The sequence below is a fragment of the Oncorhynchus keta genome, chromosome 35 (assembly GCF_023373465.1).
Source record: "Oncorhynchus keta strain PuntledgeMale-10-30-2019 chromosome 35, Oket_V2, whole genome shotgun sequence".
Lineage (NCBI taxonomy): Eukaryota > Metazoa > Chordata > Actinopteri > Salmoniformes > Salmonidae > Oncorhynchus > Oncorhynchus keta.
Window position 1 is genome coordinate 66,838,582 of NC_068455.1, and position 22,230 is coordinate 66,860,811.

A 22,230-nucleotide genomic window follows, 5' to 3' on the forward strand; every position below is an offset into this window, starting at 1 on the left:
CTCACACTCTGCCGCCGTCTCTCACACTCTGCCTCCGTCTCTCACACTGCCTCCGTCTCTCACACTGCCTCCGTCTGTCCGACTGCCTCCGTCTCTCACACTCTGCCGCCGTCTCTCACACTCTGCCGCCGTCTCTCACACTCTGCCTCCGTCTCTCACACTGCCTCCGTCTCTCACACTGCCTCCATCTCTCACACTCTGCCTCCGTCTCTCACACACTGCGTCCGTCTCTCACACACTGCCTCCGTCTCTCACACACTGCCTCCGTCTCTCACACTGCCTCCGTCTGTCCGACTGCCTCCGTCTGTCCGACTGCCTCCGTCTGTCCGACTGCCTCTGTCTCTCTGACTGCTTCTGTCTCTCTGACTGCCTCTGTCTCTCTGACTGCTTCTGTCTCTGTATCTCTCTCAGCAGAGTGATAATAAACAGCAGGTACTGTGAATGACAGTAGTGAAGTGTCTGCACCCACTAACTCCCCAGAACAGAATGAGATCACTGTCATTAGCAGGGAAGTGAATAGGGGCTAACAGACAAGTAGACAGCGTCCCAAATGGCACTCTATTCCCTACATAGTAGCCCATAGGGCTCTGGTCAAAAGTAGTGCACTATATAGGGACTAGTGTGTCTTTTGGGATGTGGAAGAAGACTGCTCTGTCTAGGCAGGACCCGGTATGGGACAGGCTCTGACCCAGACTGAGATATGAGGACAACAACCCATCTGGCCACTCTTATCACTGCCCTGGGGCCCAGGAATCAGGTGGCTTTAACTGTTGAGTCACCTTGGCCCATCTACCTATGTACTGTGTGGAGCAGACTAGATACCTTCACTGTAGAGAGCAAGGTTGAGTGAGTCCCAAATGGCACCCTACGTACCCTGGTCCGTACCCTGGTCCAAAGTAATGCACTATATAGGGAATAGGGAATAGGGTGCCATCAGGAATTGGGCCCAAGCTTCATAATGTTAAAGTGAGGAACGTGGTAAAGGAGCTTGGTTTTGCCTTGTGCCGAATCACGCCCCTCGCCATGTCTTGTATAACAACGGGGGCTGCGGGGGTACGTGCTATGCCACTCTTTATAACTAGCTCGAAGTTAACTATCTAAGATGTGACAAATAAATTATCTCTAGCTCAGCACTCCAGCTATGTATCTGGTTTGCTAACTAAGTGGCTATATGGCAAGGTCAAGCCTCTTGGTTACGGCATAGCCAATCAATCCTCTCCTGGAACAAGAGCCTTGCTGTCTAATATATGTTTTGTGCATGCAGCAAACTGTGAGTAGCCTTTTGAGATAGTTGTATAACTTTATGAGCTGGAATATCTGTCACTGCAATATCTGTCACCGCCTGGGCGGTAGGGTAGCCTAGTGGTTAGAGCATTGGACTAGTAACCGAAAGGTTGCAAATTCATATCCCCGAGCTGACAAGGTACAAACCTGTCGTTCTGCCCCTGAACAGGCAGTTAACCCATTGTTCCTAGGCCGTCATTGAAAATAAGAATTTGTTCTTAACTGACTTTCCAAGTTAAATAAAGGTCAAAAATAATAATTAATTTATGTTTGCTTGCTCATGTTAGCATTTAGCTAGCGTCCACTATGGGAATCCTGCATGTGTGTGCAGCTACGCACCTCCTCCAGGACTGCCACGCAGAAGACATGCCAGGCCGCGCAGAGACGTAAGAGACTGAACTTCACTGAGTTCCCCCCGCCCACCCATTAGTTGGCACTATACAGATCAACATTTTTTCTGTGATCGAATCAACATTACATCAGCCCCGTTCCAATGTAACAAACCAAAACAAATCGAACTTTGCAAGATTGAGTCTGATTTTGTCGTAGGCAGAGCCAGAGCGCAGCGGAGTAGAATTCTGTTGGCCGGGGTAGCCCATAAGAGGTCTTTCAATCCCCTGCGAGTGAATGCGCTTTTCAGATCAGTTCAGAACAGAGCTTGTGCGTGTGCACATTTGCTGATATTCTTTTCCATTTGGCGAGTTATTAGCCCAGTTATAGATAAGTAGAGGTCAGCAATGGGGAGTTACTGCTTCCTACAAGATCACAAAACGTGGAGGCTACATTTCAAGCTGTCTTTTTAAAAAGACAGTCAGGTAAAAAATATCCTGTCTTAATTAAAGGGGCAGTGTTGTATTTTGAGACGGGCTTGAATATACAGATAAGCTAATAGACAGAGGGGTAGCCTACAATGTCTAATTCTCTGTATGGCAATTATTATTATTATATGTCTCAAGCAATGTAGGCCTGCATTGAACACCACATATAGGATACTGTAGGCTATATGATAGAAATCAAAAGCTATTTCCATGGGAAAATGTTCGGTGATTTGCTCCATTGGTTTTGTTGGTAGGCCTACATTATGCTCAGATAGCCACAATCGTCTATTGACTACTGTCTCAAACCATACAGCCTCAGTGTTCACCGTAAACGCCCGCCGGAAGTTCTCACAATGTTCAAGTTTCCGCTCAAAATACCTACAATTTTCTCAGTGCCCCCAAAAATGTGAGGGAACATTGCTTGGGAACCCAACAAACATTTATGTTGGGAAAGAAAAAGCGGCCCCTGTTTGCACTGACATTAATACCATATACCCTGCTATGGTACAGGAACATTATGAAGGTATGAATATCTGGATACTGCCAGACCCTACCTGGTATAGACTACCGAACAGTGGTGTATTTGTACAGGCCAGTGAAAGTGGATGGGATTGATTTGTTGATTAATGAAACAGCCTTTATCGATTGGTTGATTAATGAATGACACAGCCTTTAGTGATTGGTTGATTAATGACACAGCCTTTATTGATTGGTTGACAGTACCACAGGGATGTCAGGGAAATCTCAAGCTGGTAGAATTAATGTCCTGCTCTTTGATGTTAAGAATCCCTAGTTAAACACCCACCCCCATGCCCCCATTGTTCCTGGTATGTCCCATGCACACACAGGCTGAGCAGAGGGCTGAGATAACAGATGGCTTTTTGTGACAGTGGGACGAGTAAATGCTTAACACACATTATAGTAATGGGGGGGTATCGATACAGGTACATATCGGGATATTATTTCTGTGATAGTTGGCTGTACCGACAGTATTCTTCCTTCATATCTTGTTCTCCATCTTCTTTTTAAACAGGCAGCCAAATGACTGATCAAAACTGGTTTTCTCATGGCTCTGTCTTTGTCCTTCTGCAGCAGACAAATGGTGAGCAATGTGTTTGGATCATTGAATCGGTATAAAATCTCAGTATCGAATCCCAATACATATAGAATCATGAGAATCCTGACAATTACAATACATATCGTATTGGCACCGAAGTACTGCGATAATATCGTATCGGGAGGACCCTGGCAATTCCCAGCCCTAACACATATACAGTGCCTTCGGGAAATATTCAGAACCCTTGACTTTTTCCACATTGTTTGGTAAACGGCCTTATTTTAAAAATGTATATATATTTTTTCATCCTCATCAATCTACACACAATACCCCTTAATGACAAAGCAAAAACAGGTTTTTAGAAATGTTTACAAATGTATTAACAATGAAAAACTGAAATATCACATTTACATAAGTATCGATTGGGTTCAAGTCAGGGCTCTGGCTGGCCCACTCAAGAACATTCAGAGACTTGTCCCGAAGCCACTCCTGCGTTGTCTTGGCTGTGTGTTTAGGGTCGTTGTCCTGTTGGAAGGTGAACCTTCCCCCCCATTCTGAGGTCCTGAGCGCTCTGGAGCAGGTTTTCATCAAGGATCTCTTTGAACTTTGCCCAGTTAATCTTTTCCTCGATCCTGACGCTAAAAAACACCCCCACAGCATGATACTGCCACCACCATGCTTCACTGTAGGGATTGTGCCAGGTTTCCTCCAGGAAGAATATTGGTGGTTCCAAACTTCTTCCATTTAAGAATGCAGGAAGGCCACTGTGTTCTTGGTGACCTTCAATGCTGCATAAATGTTTTGGTACCTTTCCCCAGATCTGTGCCTCGACACAATCCTGTCTCTGAGCCCTACGGACAATTCCTTCAACTTCATGGCTTGGTTTTTGCTCTGACATGCACTGTCAACCATGGGACCTTATATATACAGGTGTGTGTCTTTCCAAATCATCTCCAATCAATTGAATTTACCACAGGTAATGGAAACAGGATGCACCTGCCCTCAATTTGCATAGCAAAGGGTCTGAATACTTCTGTAAATAAGGTATTTCTGTATTTTTATTTCTAAAAACCTGTTTTCGCTTTGTCATTATGGGGTATTGTGTGTAGATTGCTGAGGATTTAAAAAAATCTATTTTAGAATAAGCCTGTAACATAACAAAATATGTAAAAGTCAAGGGGTCTGAATACTTTCTGAAGGCACTGTATACACCTACTGAAGAGGAGATAAGTGTGTGTGCGTGTGCGTGTGTGTGTGTGTGTGTGTGTGTGTGTGTGTGTGTGTGTGTGTGTGTGTGTGTGTGTGTGTGTGTGTGTGTGTGTGTGTGTGTGTGTGTGTGTGTGTGTGTGTGTGTGTGTGTGTGTGTGTGTGTGTGTACTGGATAACGGAGGCTAGCAGACAATGTCAGCAAGAGGGGGAAATCAAAGGCTTATCAAAAACCTGCCTTTTAGGAGATTCACAAATAACTGGCAATTGACCCCAAGATGTAGAGGCAGATAAAAGTGTGTGGGTGCGGTGTGTGTGTGTGTGTGTGTGTGTGTGTGTGTGTGTGTGTGTGTGTGTGTGTGTGTGTGTGTGTGTGTGTGTGTGTGTGTGTGTGTGTGTGTGTGTGTGTGTGTGTGTGTGTGTGTGTGTGTGTGTGTGTGTGTGTGTGTGTGTCAGCATGTGAGAGAGACCGAGAGAGAGAGACAGACAGCGAGACAGAGAGAGAAAGCGATTTGATTATAGCCTAAAGTTTTGGAACGGAACAAGGAGGAAGTGTGTCATAGCTCACTTCTTAGAATCGAAGTGTTTTGCATCATAGGAGATTTATGGATTGTCCTAATTAGGGACTGATGTAGATGAGCAGAAAATGACTCGCAATCAATGAGTGTGGCTTGGCCTGAACCCTCCTGCAGAAAGTCTAAGCAGGCAGACTGCCTTGGTCTTTGAACGCATAACTACGTCCCAAATGGCACCCTATTCCCTACATAGTGCACTACTTTTGTCCGGGGCCCATGGGTCTGCGGATGAACATTTATATACTGACAAACACAACAGATTGGGCCTATTTAATGTTCACATTATATTCAGGATTTAGTTTGTGTGTTGTGTCCAATTGCCCCCTATCCCCTCTTACCTGTAGGTTTCATGTAATACTCCTCGATGTCTGCCATGTCAGTGTGGAGCGCGCAGGCCAGATAGCTGTGGATGACTTTGTGGCTGTAGAAGTACCGCGCGCCCATGAGAAGGAACGGCGCGCAGCAGGTCAGCGCGAGGGATTTGGTCACAACAAAGCACATCACTATGGAGATAAGGAAGAAAAATAAACGATACCTGTCAGAAAAAAGAATCAAATGTTGGATTTTGGCGGAAGTCACACACATAACCAAACAGTGACATTCCAAAAATAAGTATATGTTGCTGCTTCAAAATAAGATCAGTCCCTAATATCACACACGTAATAAGGAGTAAGTCATTGAAAAACATCACATGACATCCTATGTTGAATATGTATTTATTTTACTGGGTGCAAATTTAAGTGTATACACATAGCCTAGATATCCTACACATCCAATAGCATTTTAAAATAATCTCAGACTCTGATCCATTTACTGCAGTCGGTGCTTTTTGGAGGAGCCTATTTCTCTGATTGGGCAGCACGGTGGCGCCAGAGTGGAACCCACCACACAGACAGGCTGTGCAGCACCCTTGCATGTTATTATGTTTTCGTCTAGCCTGGCATGATGCAACACTATTTTACTCCATTGCGCCACGATATGGCGTGCTTACTGTCAACAGTGTGCCCTTACTTTGTAGCGGCATGGTTCCAAATAATAGCGTCATATCCACATGATAACCCACACCAATTTTCATACAAAATTTCGACAGTGAAGTATAGTATGTTTTGTTGGTTTTTACTGTTTAATCTGTATGGTACTTACCACCGTACAGATAAAGGAATGAGGTGTACATACGTACGTGATGAACATTTTGAAATTAACATCTGCACTCGAATTATAAACAATGCCAGCATGCGCGCACGGCTGGTGGTGCTGCGCGTTGTATGCACGTACAGTAAAATGTGTGTATGATGGGAACTGGTGCGATTGGTGCACGCACGCGCACACTGTGGGCCAATCCTCAAGTTATATTCATTCATTCATGCGTCCAACCCAACCTGCATCGTAGCGCCCTACACGCACATCCAACAGGGCACCGACTACATACTACATGCACCATGCGTTTTAGCCATGCCTTTGTGTGCGGTTTGATGCGGTGCTGTAAGGCAAGTGAGCTACATGCCGGAATCGAGGAAAAGAGGGCATCGAGTTATCCATTAACACACACATTGATGCTCCCAACAGATTATAGCTTTCCTTCAACTGCATTTCAACTCACAATAAAAAAAAATAAAAAAAAACATTTTGCAATGATTGGTTTTCATGTGTTAGTATGGTTGGGTTATTCATTAAGAATGTATTTTACAATAATCATTTTCAAATACATAATATACATGGGTAAAATGAAAAGCGTTTTTCAATGAGTAATGACAACTTCAAACGAATTTCACTGCAGTAAATCGTTAGTATAGGGTGAATCGTGTCACTTACGTGTCAGAAGAGCATATACGAATTGGGTTTGACTTTGCTGTAATATGCCTCTGAACGCGGTGTTGGGGATTCTCTCCATGATCCCCTCATAAAAGATGCGGCGCACTTCCACATGGTCCGTGCGCTCAAACTCGCGGATCAAAACCGTATCTTTCCTCACATCATTTTCCTCGAGGGGATTCGGTGCCGGTGTGGAAGAAGTCCACATTTGCGAGGAGGAAAGGATGATAGAATCTTTTTTTGTCCCTTGTATGGCATCGTGTTCATCCGCAACAATTTTTGTCTCGCAAACCATTTTTGGAGACGAACAATGCATGCAACTGGCCTCAAAAATAACTCGAACCTTGGTAAGAATAGAAATGGGATACGATGCGTTTATAAATATGCAAAGAAAAAAGGCGGCGGGTGTTTCTGTTGCAACCCTGAGCGTTCCTGCACGACCAAGGGTTGCCGGCCAGCACTTAGCCTATTTATAATGCGCCCTAGCGGATGCATTCAGATTCAGGGGCTGGCCCGCACAGCGCGTACATTGGCTCAGGCGCTTTTCCATTCGATTCTGATAGGCGTATCGAGACAAGAGTGAGGCACCCGGTTTAATTATTTTTTTAAACCTCAACATTGCTCCTGGTGTGCCGGCGAAATTCCACACATGTGTGTTTGAGGGGGACAGGGAGGGTGGATTTGCGTAAGGGTATTTCGGAACAGGTAGGCTAATGGGGCCCTTTGATGCTCACCCGAAACAACCCGGCCTGCACCGGTGTACCTGCTGCGGGAGCTGCGCCAGACCCTCTATGCAGTGATGACTGAAATTACACTTGCCAGAATGGATAAGACGCGTTCATACGAGGACGCATGAGTTTTCATGCGTCAAAATATAAAGGACACTTGGTGATGGTGGGACTTTGTGAGGGAATGTTTGGAGAACTGACTGACTGTGTAGCCTATGGCTGGTTTAGGTGGCTGCGGCGCGGCGCTTCGCTCCTCCCGGCGTTGTGCCTCTTTCGATCTCCGGTCTCATGACTGACAGTTCTGCTGCACTGCAGTGATTCCACCCCGGTTTTATTCTCGCCTCACTCGTCCTTTCCCCCGACCCTTTCCTTACGACGGCGTTTCGGTGTATCGTCATTGAACATTCCTTAGCCTAAGTCGTAGGACTGGCTGTGTAGGGCTATTTGGCACAGTATGAGGTAATTTAAATCCACTGTCATTAATGTATTCACACATGCTACAATTGACTGTTTACATCAATTCAGTGTTCTATTTAAATGTGGCCATATGCCTTACTGGATATATCAATCACATCAATACACATTTATGGGGTGATGTTTTGTTGACACTAAAGGAGCGACACCGCCTACAATAAACCAATGCCGTTACAATGGTCCCGCTACTACTACACCCAAATCAATTCCGTGACGTCTCATCTGTCCTCGATTCTGCCTATGGTTTGTTACGCCTGTAAGAAATATTATAATCAGTGGAGAAAGTTTCACTCAGCGGATGCCTTCATAGGCCAAATGCTCTACCAAATCATTATACATTTGCATTGGCTTCGTTCCATAACGCGCAGCCTAAATGTAAACACGAATTTAAAGCATTATCTTAATTTTCTGACGTTTTTATGAATTTTTATGCTAGCATTATCAACCTAGCGAAGAAAATGCATTTGTATAGCTCTAAATTAGTTAGTATAAGATGTTACTAGCCCATCGCATTGAACAGAACTAGGCTAGTGTATATATATAGAAATCATTGGTTTAGACTAGAATCATCACCACCTCCCCCGCCCTACTGTTGATAACACACCCACCCACTCCACTCCCCAAGAACACATCAATCCCATGCAGTCTATAGGTCTGTCCAAACACCTAAACATTCCCAAATGTGTGTGGTCGTCGACGCGTAGAGCCGCAGACCTCAAAACATGCGCACGGGGCAGAGTAGCCCTTGCAGTAGACTATAGGTTGTAATAGCCTAGACATCGCAGGTTTCTCGCGCACAAGACGCAGTCATTTCACACAGCAAGACAGCAGCAGCGCCTGCGGGTGGACTGAACCGAAGCTCCCTCTGCCGGGAGACGGATCAGAAGGTGTCCTGAGCATGCGCGAATTGATCTTACACCAGCATCGACTCTATAGAATCGACAGACGACATGCGTTACATTTTACCCTGAACGGTTGTTTATTAGGGTCCTATACATACAATGTGTTGTTATAATCAAGGTGATATACAATAGCAGAGGGTGATTCAAGGGGGCCTCGGTCACAGTCAGTGTGATTTTATAGAGGCTGCAGTGGACAACATTTTACACATCAGCAAACCATAGAAATCGAATGAAGGATTGGAGTTATGTAAGGCAAACAAGCAAGGGTTAGGGAACCAATAAGAACCATGACTCTTAATAACTAGTTAAAGAGATGTAAGTCTTTACTGGGACAGAACGACTGGCTGTAGCCCACTTGCTCCTATTATCTTCAACCTGACTTTGTGTGTGTGTGTGTGTTTGTGTGTGTGTGTGTGTTTGTGTGTGTGTTTATGTGTTTGTGTGTGTGTGTTTGTGTTTGTGTGTTTGTGTGTGTGTGTTTGTGTTTGTGTGTGGGGGGGGGGGTTGTGTTGCTCTGCATTTTGTATTCAAACTCCCAGGGTGTGTGTGTGTGAAGTGAGCCAGAGAGTGTGGGGCGTGTGTATGTGCGGTGCCAGTGTTTCCTAGTTTTAGGCTACACACGGTCTATTTATAACCAGGCTGGCTGCAGGATAGTTCTGGTCCTTGTCCCCGGTTTCCCCGGTTTCCACTGTTCTGTTACCACACTGTGTACCCTCCTCGTCTGACACACACAGAAACACACACTCTCCCTCTCGTCCCAGTCTGACCCAGTCAGAGCCTGTAGCATACACACACACACACACACACACACACACACACACACACACACACACACACACACACACACACACACACACACACACACACACACACACACACACACACACACACACACACACACACACCATCAGTGCCCACTTCCCTTGTCCCCCTCTGAACCATTCTGTCTGCCAGAGACATCCACCGCTCTGAGGGCAGTGTGTGTGTGTGTGTGTGTGTGTGTGTGTGTGTGTGTGTGTGTGTGTGTGTGTGTGTGTGTGTGTGTGTGTGTGTGTGTGTGTGTGTGTGTGTGTGTGTGTGTGTGTGTGTGTGTGTGTGTGTGTGTGTGTGTGTGTGTGCGTGCGCTACAGGCTCCAAACGGGGTGAGAGGGAGTGAGAGATATAGCTTGATAAAGTACAGGGGAGATGGGGACAGAAGGGCTGAAAGGGGGAGAGAGGGACTTAGTGATGGGAAAGATAAGGTTAAGATAAGACTGGCAGAGTGAAGGAGAGACGGAGAGATGGTGCAAGAGGGGAGGACGAGAAAACACTGCTCTGCCCTTTGACCCAAGAAAAACAGAAGCAAATGAGAGAGGATGAGAGATAGAGAGCGAGAGAAAGAGAAAGAGAGAGAGGGTGGAGGTATACTTGAAAAGACCCAGCTCTTTAGAATGAGATTCAGGGTTGTCTGGGGCTGGCTGGGGCTGTGTTTCAAACTGCACCCTATTCCCTACATAGTGCACTACTTCTATATAAGAAAAGGGTATGATTTGGGATTCATCCCTGTGTTTACCAGGTGTCAGCAGTTACCCACAGACTGCATGCAAACACACAGAACCCTGGGAAGAGAGAGAAAGAGAGAGATCAAGATAGAGAGAGTGAGGGAGAGAGATATAGAGATATACTGTATATAGAGGGGGAGAGATATAATGAGGGAGGGAGGGATATATACAGTGGGGCAAAAAAGTATTTAGTCAGCCACCAAAAGTTCTCCCACCTAAAAAGATGAGAGAGGCCTGTACTTTTCATCATAGGTACACTTCAACTATGACAGACAAAATGAGAAAAACAAATCCAGAAAATCCATTGTAGGATTTTTAATGAATTTATTTGCAAATTATGGTGGAAAATAAGTATTTGGTCACCTACAAACAAGCAAGATTTCTGGCTCTCACAGACCTGTAACTTCTTTGTTTTGGAAACCTAATAAAGTCCAGTTTCCCCCGTATCCTCTGCTCTCTGCATTTGACTCCGCCTCCACCACTCCAGGCGTTGTGACACCACAACCCCTAACTACCCTGAATAACTTATTCTCCTCTTCTTTCAGAATCCAAAGCATGTGATTTTCTCACACCTTCTGCCTCTCTCTCTCTCTCTCTCTCTCTCTCTCTTCACCCTCCACCCTCCACCCTTGTGTATCTTCATCCAGTGAATATTTCATCAGGGTTGGCCAGGGCTTTATTCATAGATCTGCCTCTAATGAGTAATTCATAGAAGCCCTGCAAAAATGTATATGCATATTTAATGCATCATCATGCATATAATTTATTAATGGTGGCAGCCCTGGTAGGCAGCAGCACTGCAGCCTCCTACTTACTTGCTGGAGGTATGCCCACTGGGCGGCCATTTTGGCTCCATTTGCAGGGCATGGTGGGTAAAAATAGATCCGGCCACACCATCTCTATGGGTCTTAGGTGCCCGGATGGCAGACTGGCCTATTCAGGAATATTCAGCCTGCATGGGAGATCTAGGACAGAAATACAGGGCGTTGTTGATTGGCTGTCATTGTCCCTCCCTGTGTCACCGCTAACCAAGTCCTGTTGGAATTTGTTTTAACACTAGCTGTGGCACCGTTTCAGACGTTGTGTGTGTGTGTGTGTGTGGAGAAAGTAAAGACTGTTCTGAATTGCTCTCATCGCCTGTCCTTTTAAGACATTTCTGTTCCTAGACATTGGGGGGTTTCCCGCTCCAGAGGATCATTCTCCTGCTAAAATAGTGCATTCCAGTGTTGTAGAGTAGAGAGCAGGGGCTGGAGTGTTCATGTAGTGATGACAGGGGCAATCTGCTCTTGGTACATCCATTTTTTGACATTTAATATACTATGATATACTGTATACCCATTGATTCTAGAAAAATATAACTTATAAAATGCTTCATGAGGTTAGTTCAACTGTCGTACATCATCATAACCCAAAATATAAGCTTGTTTTAGTCGGTTATTTGTAAACAATGTAGCGATTGAAGGGGAAAAGGTGTGCCATAAAGGCCTGAACCTCTTTGCAGAGCGAGGCCTGCTCATCCATGGACTGTGGGTGGTTGGGACTGTGGGTGGTAGCGGACTGAGGGTGGTGTGGACTGTTTTAGGTATTGATGGATTGTGGGTGGTATTGGGGCTAAGTTTTTAAAGTGGACACTCATGTAAGTGTAAGGTTGGCAAACTTCTGCAAGGTTAAACACTTGGTGTGTGTGTGTGTGTGTGTGTGTGTGTGTGTGTGTGTGTGTGTGTGTGTGTGTGTGTGTGTGTGTGTGTGTGTGTGTGTGTGTGTGTGTGTGTGTGTGTGTGTGCGTGTGCGTGCGTGCGTGCGTGCGTGCGTGCGTGCGTGCATGTGTGTGTGTGTGTGAGGTCTTCAACTCAACTCTATGCCAGGGAACTACAACACTTCAAACGGTAGTAAGGATTTAGTGGGGTTTCACAGGAACAGATGAAAGGGGGATTTTGATGGAAGACAAGAGAATCTTGAGAGGCTGCCTTCGCCGCCAGGATCTATTTGAGTGATTCAGCAGAAAATCAGCTTGATTCTCAGCGCATCTGAGAGGATGTGATTCCTCCATTAAGTCATCATAAGATTACTGAGTGTCTGCTTTTCTCGCCTTCTCTGACACAAACACGCCATGTGCCATAATGTAAGCCAAACCCCACTAAATTCTTACCACCAATGATTGGCTTCCTCTATGGCTCTCCAGAGATGTCCTAAAAAGTATTGAATATCCTATTACTGCTGCAACATGAGTACCATGAGCCAGTGATACCTCTCTGCAAGTCCAAGGTGTCTGTCTGTCATTTCCTATAAGCCCCGCTAAAAAATAATATAATACCCTCTATAAAACACTTCCAGGTAACCAAACACTTATTAAGGTGACGAAAGAGTTCAAAGTTAAATGTGCTTGGAGAGAGAGAGAGAGAGAACAGAGGGTTGAATGTGGCCTGACTGGGTGTGTTCAGTTTAGTCAGAGTTGCGACATGAGGATGGCGTCTTAGACCTGGGTGGATGGAGGTGATGGTTCCCTATTCCCTACATAATGCACTAGTTTTGATACGGTACCATTTGAGACGTAGGTAGCCCAGGGTTGCAATGCCAGTGGAGTATATAACAGATAGTTTGATTTTTGTTCAAACTGTTGCTAGATCTATTTAATTCATAAACATGCTTGCTCTGCAGAGATAACTCTTGATTTTAAGCCTATAGGGAAGATTCTGCATCAATGCGACACAGCAGTACCAAATGTCCTGCCCTGCGCTGAGTTTGGGCTCCTCCATGTGGATGGAAGGGGTATGGCAGGCAGTCTCTGTCTACATTTATTTGTATTTATTTTATTTAACCTTTATTTAACAAGGCAAGTCAGTTAAGAACAATTTTTTTATTTACAATGACGGCCTACCCCGGCCAAACTCTAACCCGGACGACGCTGGGCCAATTGTGTGACGCCCTATGGGACACCCAATCACGGCCAGTTGTGATACAGCCTGGAATTGAACCTAGGTCTGTGCTGTAATCCACATTATAAATTAATGAAGGAGCGTGTGAGAGTATGCGGTAATTGGGGCGAGACTCAGGCTACTTCTAGCCTGGTCTTCATTCTCTTTGTGCTGTCTTGCCAAGTCTTGCCTCGTTGGCAAGACAGGACCAACAGATCTGGGACCAGGCTGGCTACTGCTGCATTCTGGAAATATAACTGACAGAAGCAGCTCCAGACCAGAACAATCAATATGTCCACAAAGAGAGAATTGTGAAAGCAGCAGATACTATTCCTGGGGTTCATAACATAACATGACATAATACAGAACATTAATAGACAAGAACAGCACATGGAGAGAACTACATACATTTAAAAATGGCACATGTAGCCTACATATCAATACATACACACAAACTATCTAGGTCAAATAGGGGAGAGGCGTTGTGTTCATTTAAGCAATATAAGATGGAAGGGAGTTCCATGCAATACTGGCTATATATAACACTGTATGCTTTCTTGAATTTGTTCTGGATTTGGGGACTGGTGGGATAAGTGTGTGTGTCAGAGCTGTGTGTAAATTGGCTACGCAAACAATTTGGAATTTTCAACAAATTCATGTTTCTTATAAAAAGAAGAATTGAAGCAGTCAGTCTCTCCTCAACTGCTGCTGTGTGATCTGAGACAGTCATTGTTTTTGATTGGCGTTTGATAGATAATGCCTGGGGTCTCATTCCAAGCTGCGTAGTCTATTCAGACACCCTATGAGGAGAGGCATGGTTATAGGGTTTTGAATAAAATGCTGCCTCTTAATTCTATGTAATAATAATGTTGATCATGATCACTTAATAACCATGATTCTCTTTTTAGAATCTAGTCAGGGGCGCAACTTTCACTGGGGACGGTGGGAACATGTCCGTCCCCCCCCAACATTCTGAAATTGTATTTTTGTCCCCCCCATTTATCATTGGAATGTGACACAAAACGAGGCAACAGTGTGCTTTTGGACAGAGTGGCTGGGTAGGCTGTTTTGAGTGTTTAGCCGACTGGATTTTTAAAAAAACTTCTGAAACCAAGGTTGCGCCCCTGAATCTAGTTATGTATAAAAATATCAGTAGACCAAGGACATAGCATCAGACAGAAATTACAATCTCACAGTCACTGTGCCACACATACCACACATAAACACACACCACACACCAAGAGAGTGTGGCCTTGTTTAGCCTGATAGTAGTTGATAAAGTGTGACGAATAGCACCTATTCTCTGCAGGGGAGATGTCGGTCCTATTACACACAGGATATGTCCCAAACGGCCCCCTATTTCCTATATAGTGCACTACTTTTGAACAGAGCCTATGGTCAAACGTAGTGCACCACATATGGAGTAGGGTGCCATTTAGGACACAGACATAATAATTGCGTCTCTGCCACTAGCGTTGATGGGCAGGCCTGTGCAGTATCTATAACAAGCAAAACTCCCTAACACACACACACTGGTATACATTACACACACATACACACACAAATGGGTTGATTATCAAATGTTCTTCTGCTGCTGGGGTTGTCTGTCAGACAATGAAATACTGAGCCTCTAATGCATGAATGGGAACTGTGGCCCAATCCCAAATCGATCCCTAAGCCCTATGCACTTGTGGAGATCTGAGAGAATTTGACAGGTGTAAGCAGGTGTAAGCTTCCAAAAGACGTCCAAAAGGCTTCGGAGTCAGTCCCTGCTTACAGAGGTGTAGCCTACAGTCGTGCCTGAAATTGAATTTTATGAATGCCCATCTATGTGGTAAACCATTTGTAAAACACCAAAAAACGACGTCCGGACAGGACCAAAAAAAAACGTCTTAAAGACGTAGGCTCGTGCTTACTGGGGTGTGGCCTACCATGTCGCCCGCAATGGAATTTTATGAATGCCCATCCATGTAGTAGGCCCACCATTTATAAAACAAGCCGTTGTGTTGGTTTTATTAGTCCTGATTCCTGTGACTAATCAATTTGGCGATTTAATCTTTGAATATCAGAGTTATTTAACTTTATCTGGATTTATTGCGAGCCTATTTGTAATGTGTTTACACAGTGGGACATGTAGAAGTATTTTATTTTTCGCTATGATCAGCCGGTCAAATTTATGGATATAAACTTCAAACCACTGATGATGACAATGGGGTGAAACTCCTGTACAACAGTTGTGATTGTTCATTCCATATTGTCCATTTTACTTTGACCTGTCCTGTTATTAGGATATGTTGTTAACATTACAGCTCATTTTCTATTTGATCGGAGAGAATTGCATGATGTAAAAGGATCCTACATCTTCATACATTTGATCTCCAGCCTGTAGGCTACAGAAAGGGCCACATACTCTTTCTGGCATATTCTCTATCTGCTACATGATTTATGTTAGATACATTTTTTTACTGAAAGTTGGTGTGGCGCTGCAGAGATGCATCTCTCCAACAGCACCCTGGAGAGGCGCTGGGAATATTCCCCCCCCCCCTGCCTTTGACAAAGTGGGCAATGCTTAACAAAGGGCGACATCAGCGCTCACCTAGAAAGCCCATATGTCACTGGTTGAGAGACATTGTTTTTGGGCAGAATTATGTGAGGTTTTATGTGTTGTTGTTGGAGGTGTGTCGTGGTCAGTTTAGGTCAGAAAATGCTGCACTTGTCAATCTGCCTACCTAATGAGCGGACCAGCCGGGGTCCCATGTGTTGGAGCCAAATCCCCATTTTCTTTACTTGTGTTAAATATATTGTTTTAGTCCATTTATACAACTATAAATATAGCGTTATAAATTATGGAGTATAGTTGGAGTTTTTGGTTTTCTATTATGATTAACATGGGTATTTAAAAGCATTATGGAGCATTTCCTGGCCACAGGCCTTTTCTCCCCATGTTCCCCTTCCCCTTACCTATTTGTTTGTTTTGCAGTATGGGTCTACAAGGCCTCAGGTATGGAGCTACCTCACAGGGTTTTTTGCGCTACGATACTAAGAAAGCTGCTACTAGTCTATACCTTTTGTTTGGAGTTGAAAACTGATCGCTTCGACTTTGTTCGTTGATGGAATATTGCCAATGAAATTACCTTTAGTTTGGAAAATAAATGTATGTTTTTACACTATCGGAGCTTTGGATTCCCTGTTCTGTGGTTGCTTTGGAAATGTGTCTGACTACGTCATCACATACCTGTGGCCTCAAGGTAAGTTTGGAATTGGATTACAAATTGCCTTCATACCATATTTCATGCGCTGAAATAAAAGATCCCAGAAATGTTCCATACGCACAAAAGGCTTATTTCTCTCCAATTTTGTGCACAAATTTGTTTACATCCCTGTTAGTGAGTATTTCTATTTTGCCTAGATAATCCATCCACCTGACAGGTGTGGCATATTGAGAAGCTGATTAAACAGCATGATCATTACACAGGTGCACCTTGTGCTGCAGTTTTGTCACACAACACAATGCCACAGATGTCTCAAGTTTTGAGGGAGCGCGCAATTGGCATGCTGACTGCAGGAATGCCCACCAGAGTTGTTGCCAGAGAATTTAATGTCCATTTCTCTACCATAATCTGCTTCTAACAACGTTTTAGCGAATTTGGCAGTGTGTCCAACCGGCCTCACAACCGCAGACCACGTGTATGACGTCGTGTGGGCGAGTGCTTTGCTGATGTCAACATTGTGAACAGAGCGTCCCATGGTGTGGTTATGGTATGAGCAGGCATAAGCTGCGGACAATAAACACAATTGCAATTTTCAATGGTCATTTCAATGCACAGATATACTGTGACAAGATCCTGAGGCCCATTGTAGTGCCATTCATCCACCGCCATAATCTCATATTTCAGCATGATAATGCACAGCCTCATGTTGCAAGGATCTGTACACAATTCCTGGAAGCTGAAAATGTTCTTCAATGGCCTGTTTTCTCACCAGACATGTCACCCGTTGAGTATGTTTGGGATGCTCTGGATCGACGTGCACAACAGTATGTTCCAGTTCTCGCCAATATCCAGCAACTTTGCACAACTATTAAAGAGGAGTGGGACAACATTCTACAGGTTGCAATCAACAGCCTGATCAACTCTATGCGAAGGAGATGTGTTGTGCTGCCAGTTCAAATGGTGGTAGGATCCTAATTTGACCTGTACTGTCACAGCAAAATAATTCCGCAAAACAGGATTTGAATGTTTAGTCCATAATGTTGCATTCTCGGTGGTTAGGCTATTAGCTGTCCAAAAGCTCCCGGGTGGCGCAGTGGTCTAAGGCATCTCAGTGCAAGTGGGGTCACTTTAGTCCCTGGTTTGAATCCAGGCTGCATCACATCTGGCTGTGATTGGGAGTCCCATAGGGCGGCGCACAATTAGCCCAGTGTCGTCCGGGGTAGGCCGTCATTTTAAATAAGAATTTGTTCTTAACTGACTTGCCTAGTTAAATAAAACTAAATCTATATAACCGTGTGTTAATGTGGGTTTTCAGTGAATGGATGCAAATCACAAAGCTCATCTGCAGGAAAATTCTCAGCAATAAAAGTGTGATCAAATGACATTTGTTATAACTGATGGAGATGAGTGTAGGTCTATACCTTATATTTATGCAGCAAGGATGTATGGTACCACAGAGAACTAAAAAGAACACTTATTCTGAAGCCTGGTGTTCCCATGATTATAAAAACACTTTCCAAGGAACTTTCTCAAAATGATACGGGTGTTATTATGGATTACCAGCTCTTTTGAATTCAAGACCGCTGCCAGGTATATATGTGAATTATCTTGAAGATCACTGATATTTTGCCACATTTTATAAAGATATCTGTTCATTGAATGTACTTACATTATTACCTAAAATGATCTAGATTTTTGTTTCAAAACCTCACATATGACCAAGAGGGACATGAGGTGTAGTTTGCTTTGCCCTACATGACATAGTAACGCATTGCTGGTTTTCTGAACTCATCAACTAAAATCTTATATTCAAAGTACAATTAAACCACTGCAATATAATATCTGATATGTTAGCAAAGACAATAAAGTGCATGTTGTACAAATGATTTAACTTTTTTGTGTTTTACAATATTCCATAGAAGAAGACTCAGAGACATCTGTCTAGTCCAGGCAGTGTTTGAAGTAGTTTAAAGAAGGTGTCCAGTAATAGTGGGTGTGGAGTCGGTTGCCATGGGGAGGGCACATCACTACTTAACTCAGTGTGGGGTATTAGTGGGCGTGCATCCACACAGGGCTCACCTCTTTGCCCTCAACACCAGGGTCTCAGTCTAGGAAGAAATAGAGGCAATGTTAGTGAGCACCAGTCTGAGTAAACCTTCTAAACAAGACTAAAACATTACTTTGTCCATTAACTTATAGAGAACGGAAATGTGTCTTTATGCTCACAATCCAACCCCCCCGAGAGACACACACACCCGCAGGGTTGGAAGCCATGGGTCAGTCGCAGTGCAGCGCCTCTGGAGCAATTGTAGGGGGTTAAGTGCCTTGCTCATGGGCACATTGGCAGGCAACTTATAGAAGAACTGTACAGAGGAACTTTTGACCAAGACGGACGACGACAGCAAGACTTATAAATCTCACCGGAGAAAGCATCTGGGCAAGTGAAACAGTATGTTTAACCCATGTACATATCTGATGGTGTCTGGCCAAAAAGAGCAGGACATGTCATATTATTTTTGGCCAGACACCATTAGATGCGTGTACTACAGATACTAAGACAGAGGGGCGCTGTTTGACGCTTTCCCTGATGAAAGATTCGGCCTCTTGCAAATTGAAGGAAACTTATGAAACACGGCTAGACAAGAATGAGAAATCATTCAATTTTACAAAATGTTGCCTGGGTTCTGTTGGCATCCATGTTTCCATGCCCCTTTGTAGGCTGAATGTCATTACACTTATGGTGTTTGTAAAAGATATCCCTTTCCGTACAATCCACTCTTTCGGATGCTGGACTTATTTCAGAGTAGACAAGCGTACGCAGGGAACCTACTTAACCTTCTATTAAAAAAAATATCCTGTTAAGAAATAGAGACCCCATGAATATCACGGTATAATTCACACTCTGGATGGCACATTAAGTGAATTTACTGTTGTACGGGTAAAAAAAAATAATGAGCTTGAATGCAAACACTCTAACAAGATTTTGAAATTAATTTATGATTTACTTGAACAGGGAAATATCTCAAACCTAAGCTGAAGCATTTCATGTATTGCACCATGATAATTATATAGATCAAAATCCACCTTCCATCGATTAAGGTTCATAATGACTAGGTTAAAAATCTGCCGATGTGCCATTGAGCAAGGCACTTAAACCCAGTTCCTCCTGTAACTCACTCTGGATAAGAGCATCTACTAAAACACTAAAATGTAAATGTATATGTTATGGCCCCCCTAAACTGGGTCTGTGCCCCACCTTGGCCACTCCATTGAAAATGTACTGGACACACCACTGATCAGTGGTTAAAGTGGAATGAAATAGGTACTGGTACTCATTTTGGGGGCTGGAAGTCTTCGTTTAGATGGTGGTACTCATAACATAATAAAGCCAATAGCCTATTCTATATCAGGTGCCAGTTCTCAATCTATAGACAAATTGGAGGTGGACAGCTCCAGCCCACTTCAAGCACTGAGTATATGCAATAGTGTTTACACTGTACTTACAAGAATAATTACAATGTAACATAAGGTGTAACTGAAACAGAGAGGGTTAGGAACTGTTACCTGGGCATCGAGCTTGAAAGCAGTTTTCTTGAGGTCTTGCAGTGCCCTCTGCATGAATTCAAATCCATGGCAGTCCACACAGGGACGTCCTGCAAGACAATGAGACAAAATACAACAATAGTGTTCAGTATGATTCATTATATATAGGTTACTGCATTTGTGAAAACAAAATCAATATCTGAAGACTTTTAGATTTACAAGTAATACCTTATATGCTGCTACACTTCATCAATTAATGGCTGTTCTCAATTGGTAAACTATCGATTAGGCAATCAAATTTGATTTTGTGTATGTATAATAAATCTTACATTTTTTCTATCTATGCACAATAGTCATCGGCACAACAGTAACAAACGCTCATTGTGTGTATTTGCAAAAAGAACAAATACAATAAAACCTATTAAATAAAACCACTTACTTTCGGCAGGTATTGCCGTCCCTGTCTCCTGCTCGCCAAAACCTGGCCTAAAAAACAGCAGCTGCACGGCTAAGAAGAGCATCACCGCTTTCAAATAGCCGCTCGATGCCATACTGCGGTGCATTATGTCCAGAGGAAGACCTGGCAAACGGAGAGAGCGAATTGCAGCTTTTGAAACTTTAGGATAGGCAGCTATCATATTCCGAAGCATTGGTAGGCTAGATGAAAACGACTGTAGGCTATGTTTGCTCAGCGAAAGACTCACTAGGGGGGTCCCAAGTGGCGCAGCGGTCTAAGGCACCGCATCTCAGTGCTATAGGCATCACTACAAACACCCTGGTTTGAATCCAGGCTGTATCACAACCAGCGGTGATTGGGAGTCCCATAGGGCGGCGCACAATTGGCCAAACGTCGTCCGGGTTTGGCCGGTGTAGACTGTCATTGTAAATAATAATTTGTTCTTAACTGACTTGCCTAGTTTAATAAAAGTTCGATTTATAAATCAAAAAATACATGTTTACATAGACCTACTGTTTTACCCACTTCATATGCATATACATACTTAATTTTATTCAAGGCTCATCCTATATAACTTACCGTGAATATTGTCTATTTCATCCAATATAACATATACTGTCTATTTCACACCATTATATAGGCCTACATACACATATATATAGATGTTTATAAATCGAACCAGGGACCCTCTGCACACATCAACAACTGCCTTCCACGAAGCATCGTCACCCATAGCTTCACAAAAGCCGCGGCTTTGAAGAGCAAGGGGAACAACTACCGCAACCGCTCAGAGAGAGTGACGTCACCGATTGAAACGCTATTAGCGCGCACCCCGCTAACTAGCTAGCCATTTCACATCGGTTACAGAAGCATTCAAATCTAGGCCTACTCACTGTGTGTGATAATGAAGAGACGATTCTGTTTAATATGAATTCGATGGGCAGAAAGCGCATGCGTATAAAACCCTCTGTAAATTATGCGAACGGATTGTCCCTCCCGAAAGCACGTAAAATGATGCTAAATTGTTTTATTCATTGCAAATGAAATGTTGGCCTCTATGGTTCGCTATGTTGGTCACATGTCTTATAGGCTAATTTAATCACAGCACGAATTTTAGCATCTTTAGTTGCATAACCTTAAAGATGTAAGAAATTAATCACTAGCCACTTTAAACAATACCACTTAATATAATGTTTACATACCCTACATTACTCATCTCATATGCATATACTGTACTCGATACCATCTACTGCATCTTGCATATGTCGTTCGGCCATCGCCCATTCATATATCTTTATGTACATATTTTTAATCCCGTTACACGTGTGTGTATAAGGTAGTTGTGAAATTGTTAGGTTAGATTACTCGTTGGTTATTACTGCATGGTCGGAACTAGAAGCACAAGCATTTCGCTACACTTCGCATTAACATCTGCTAAGCATGTGTATGTGACAAATAACATTTGATTTGAGATACAGTAATTGTTGTGCAATAATATTCCTACAGGCCTGTCTATTTTAATAAATTATTTAGTTGCATAACTCTAACACGCGAAATGAATGGTAAATAAATGCAATGCTGTTGTACACCTCAAGTGTTCTGTAAAGTAATTATTTCAAAAGGCCCTGTAAAATAATATTTTTTGAGGACAGGTAAGAGAGAGGTGAGTTTATTTTGCTCTCCCCGATATGAACATGTGGGTGGGT

General features: G+C 43.5%; 2 protein-coding genes across 3 annotated transcripts in view; both read right to left on the bottom strand.

Annotated features, from left to right (window-relative positions):
- LOC118368879 (N-acetylaspartate synthetase-like) overlaps positions 1-14,255 on the bottom strand; it is a 73,896-nt gene extending 59,641 nt beyond the window's left edge. The window contains exons 1-2 of one of the 2 annotated variants that reach the window (XM_035753340.2): positions 11,213-14,255; positions 5,279-5,443 (exon numbers count right to left, since the gene is read on the bottom strand). In XM_035753340.2, the coding sequence (XP_035609233.1) occupies positions 5,279-5,443; positions 11,213-11,294 (247 nt within the window). In that variant the 5' untranslated portion in view covers positions 11,295-14,255. Of the gene's footprint in view, positions 1-5,278; positions 5,444-6,752; positions 7,481-11,212 lie in introns of those variants that run through there. The other variant, XM_035753339.2, reaches the window with a different exon arrangement.
- A 68-nt stretch (positions 14,256-14,323) lies between these two features.
- Positions 14,324-22,108, bottom strand: LOC118368880 (neuropeptide-like protein C4orf48 homolog). The gene is made up of 4 exons (XM_052497348.1): positions 20,772-22,108; positions 20,507-20,647; positions 20,089-20,177; positions 14,324-18,632 (listed from the first exon to the last, which is right to left on the bottom strand). Exons 1-4 carry the CDS (start codon positions 20,890-20,892, stop codon positions 18,600-18,602), a joined length of 384 nt encoding a protein of 127 aa, XP_052353308.1. The 5' UTR covers positions 20,893-22,108; the 3' UTR covers positions 14,324-18,599.
- Positions 22,109-22,230: the final 122 nt, after the last annotated feature.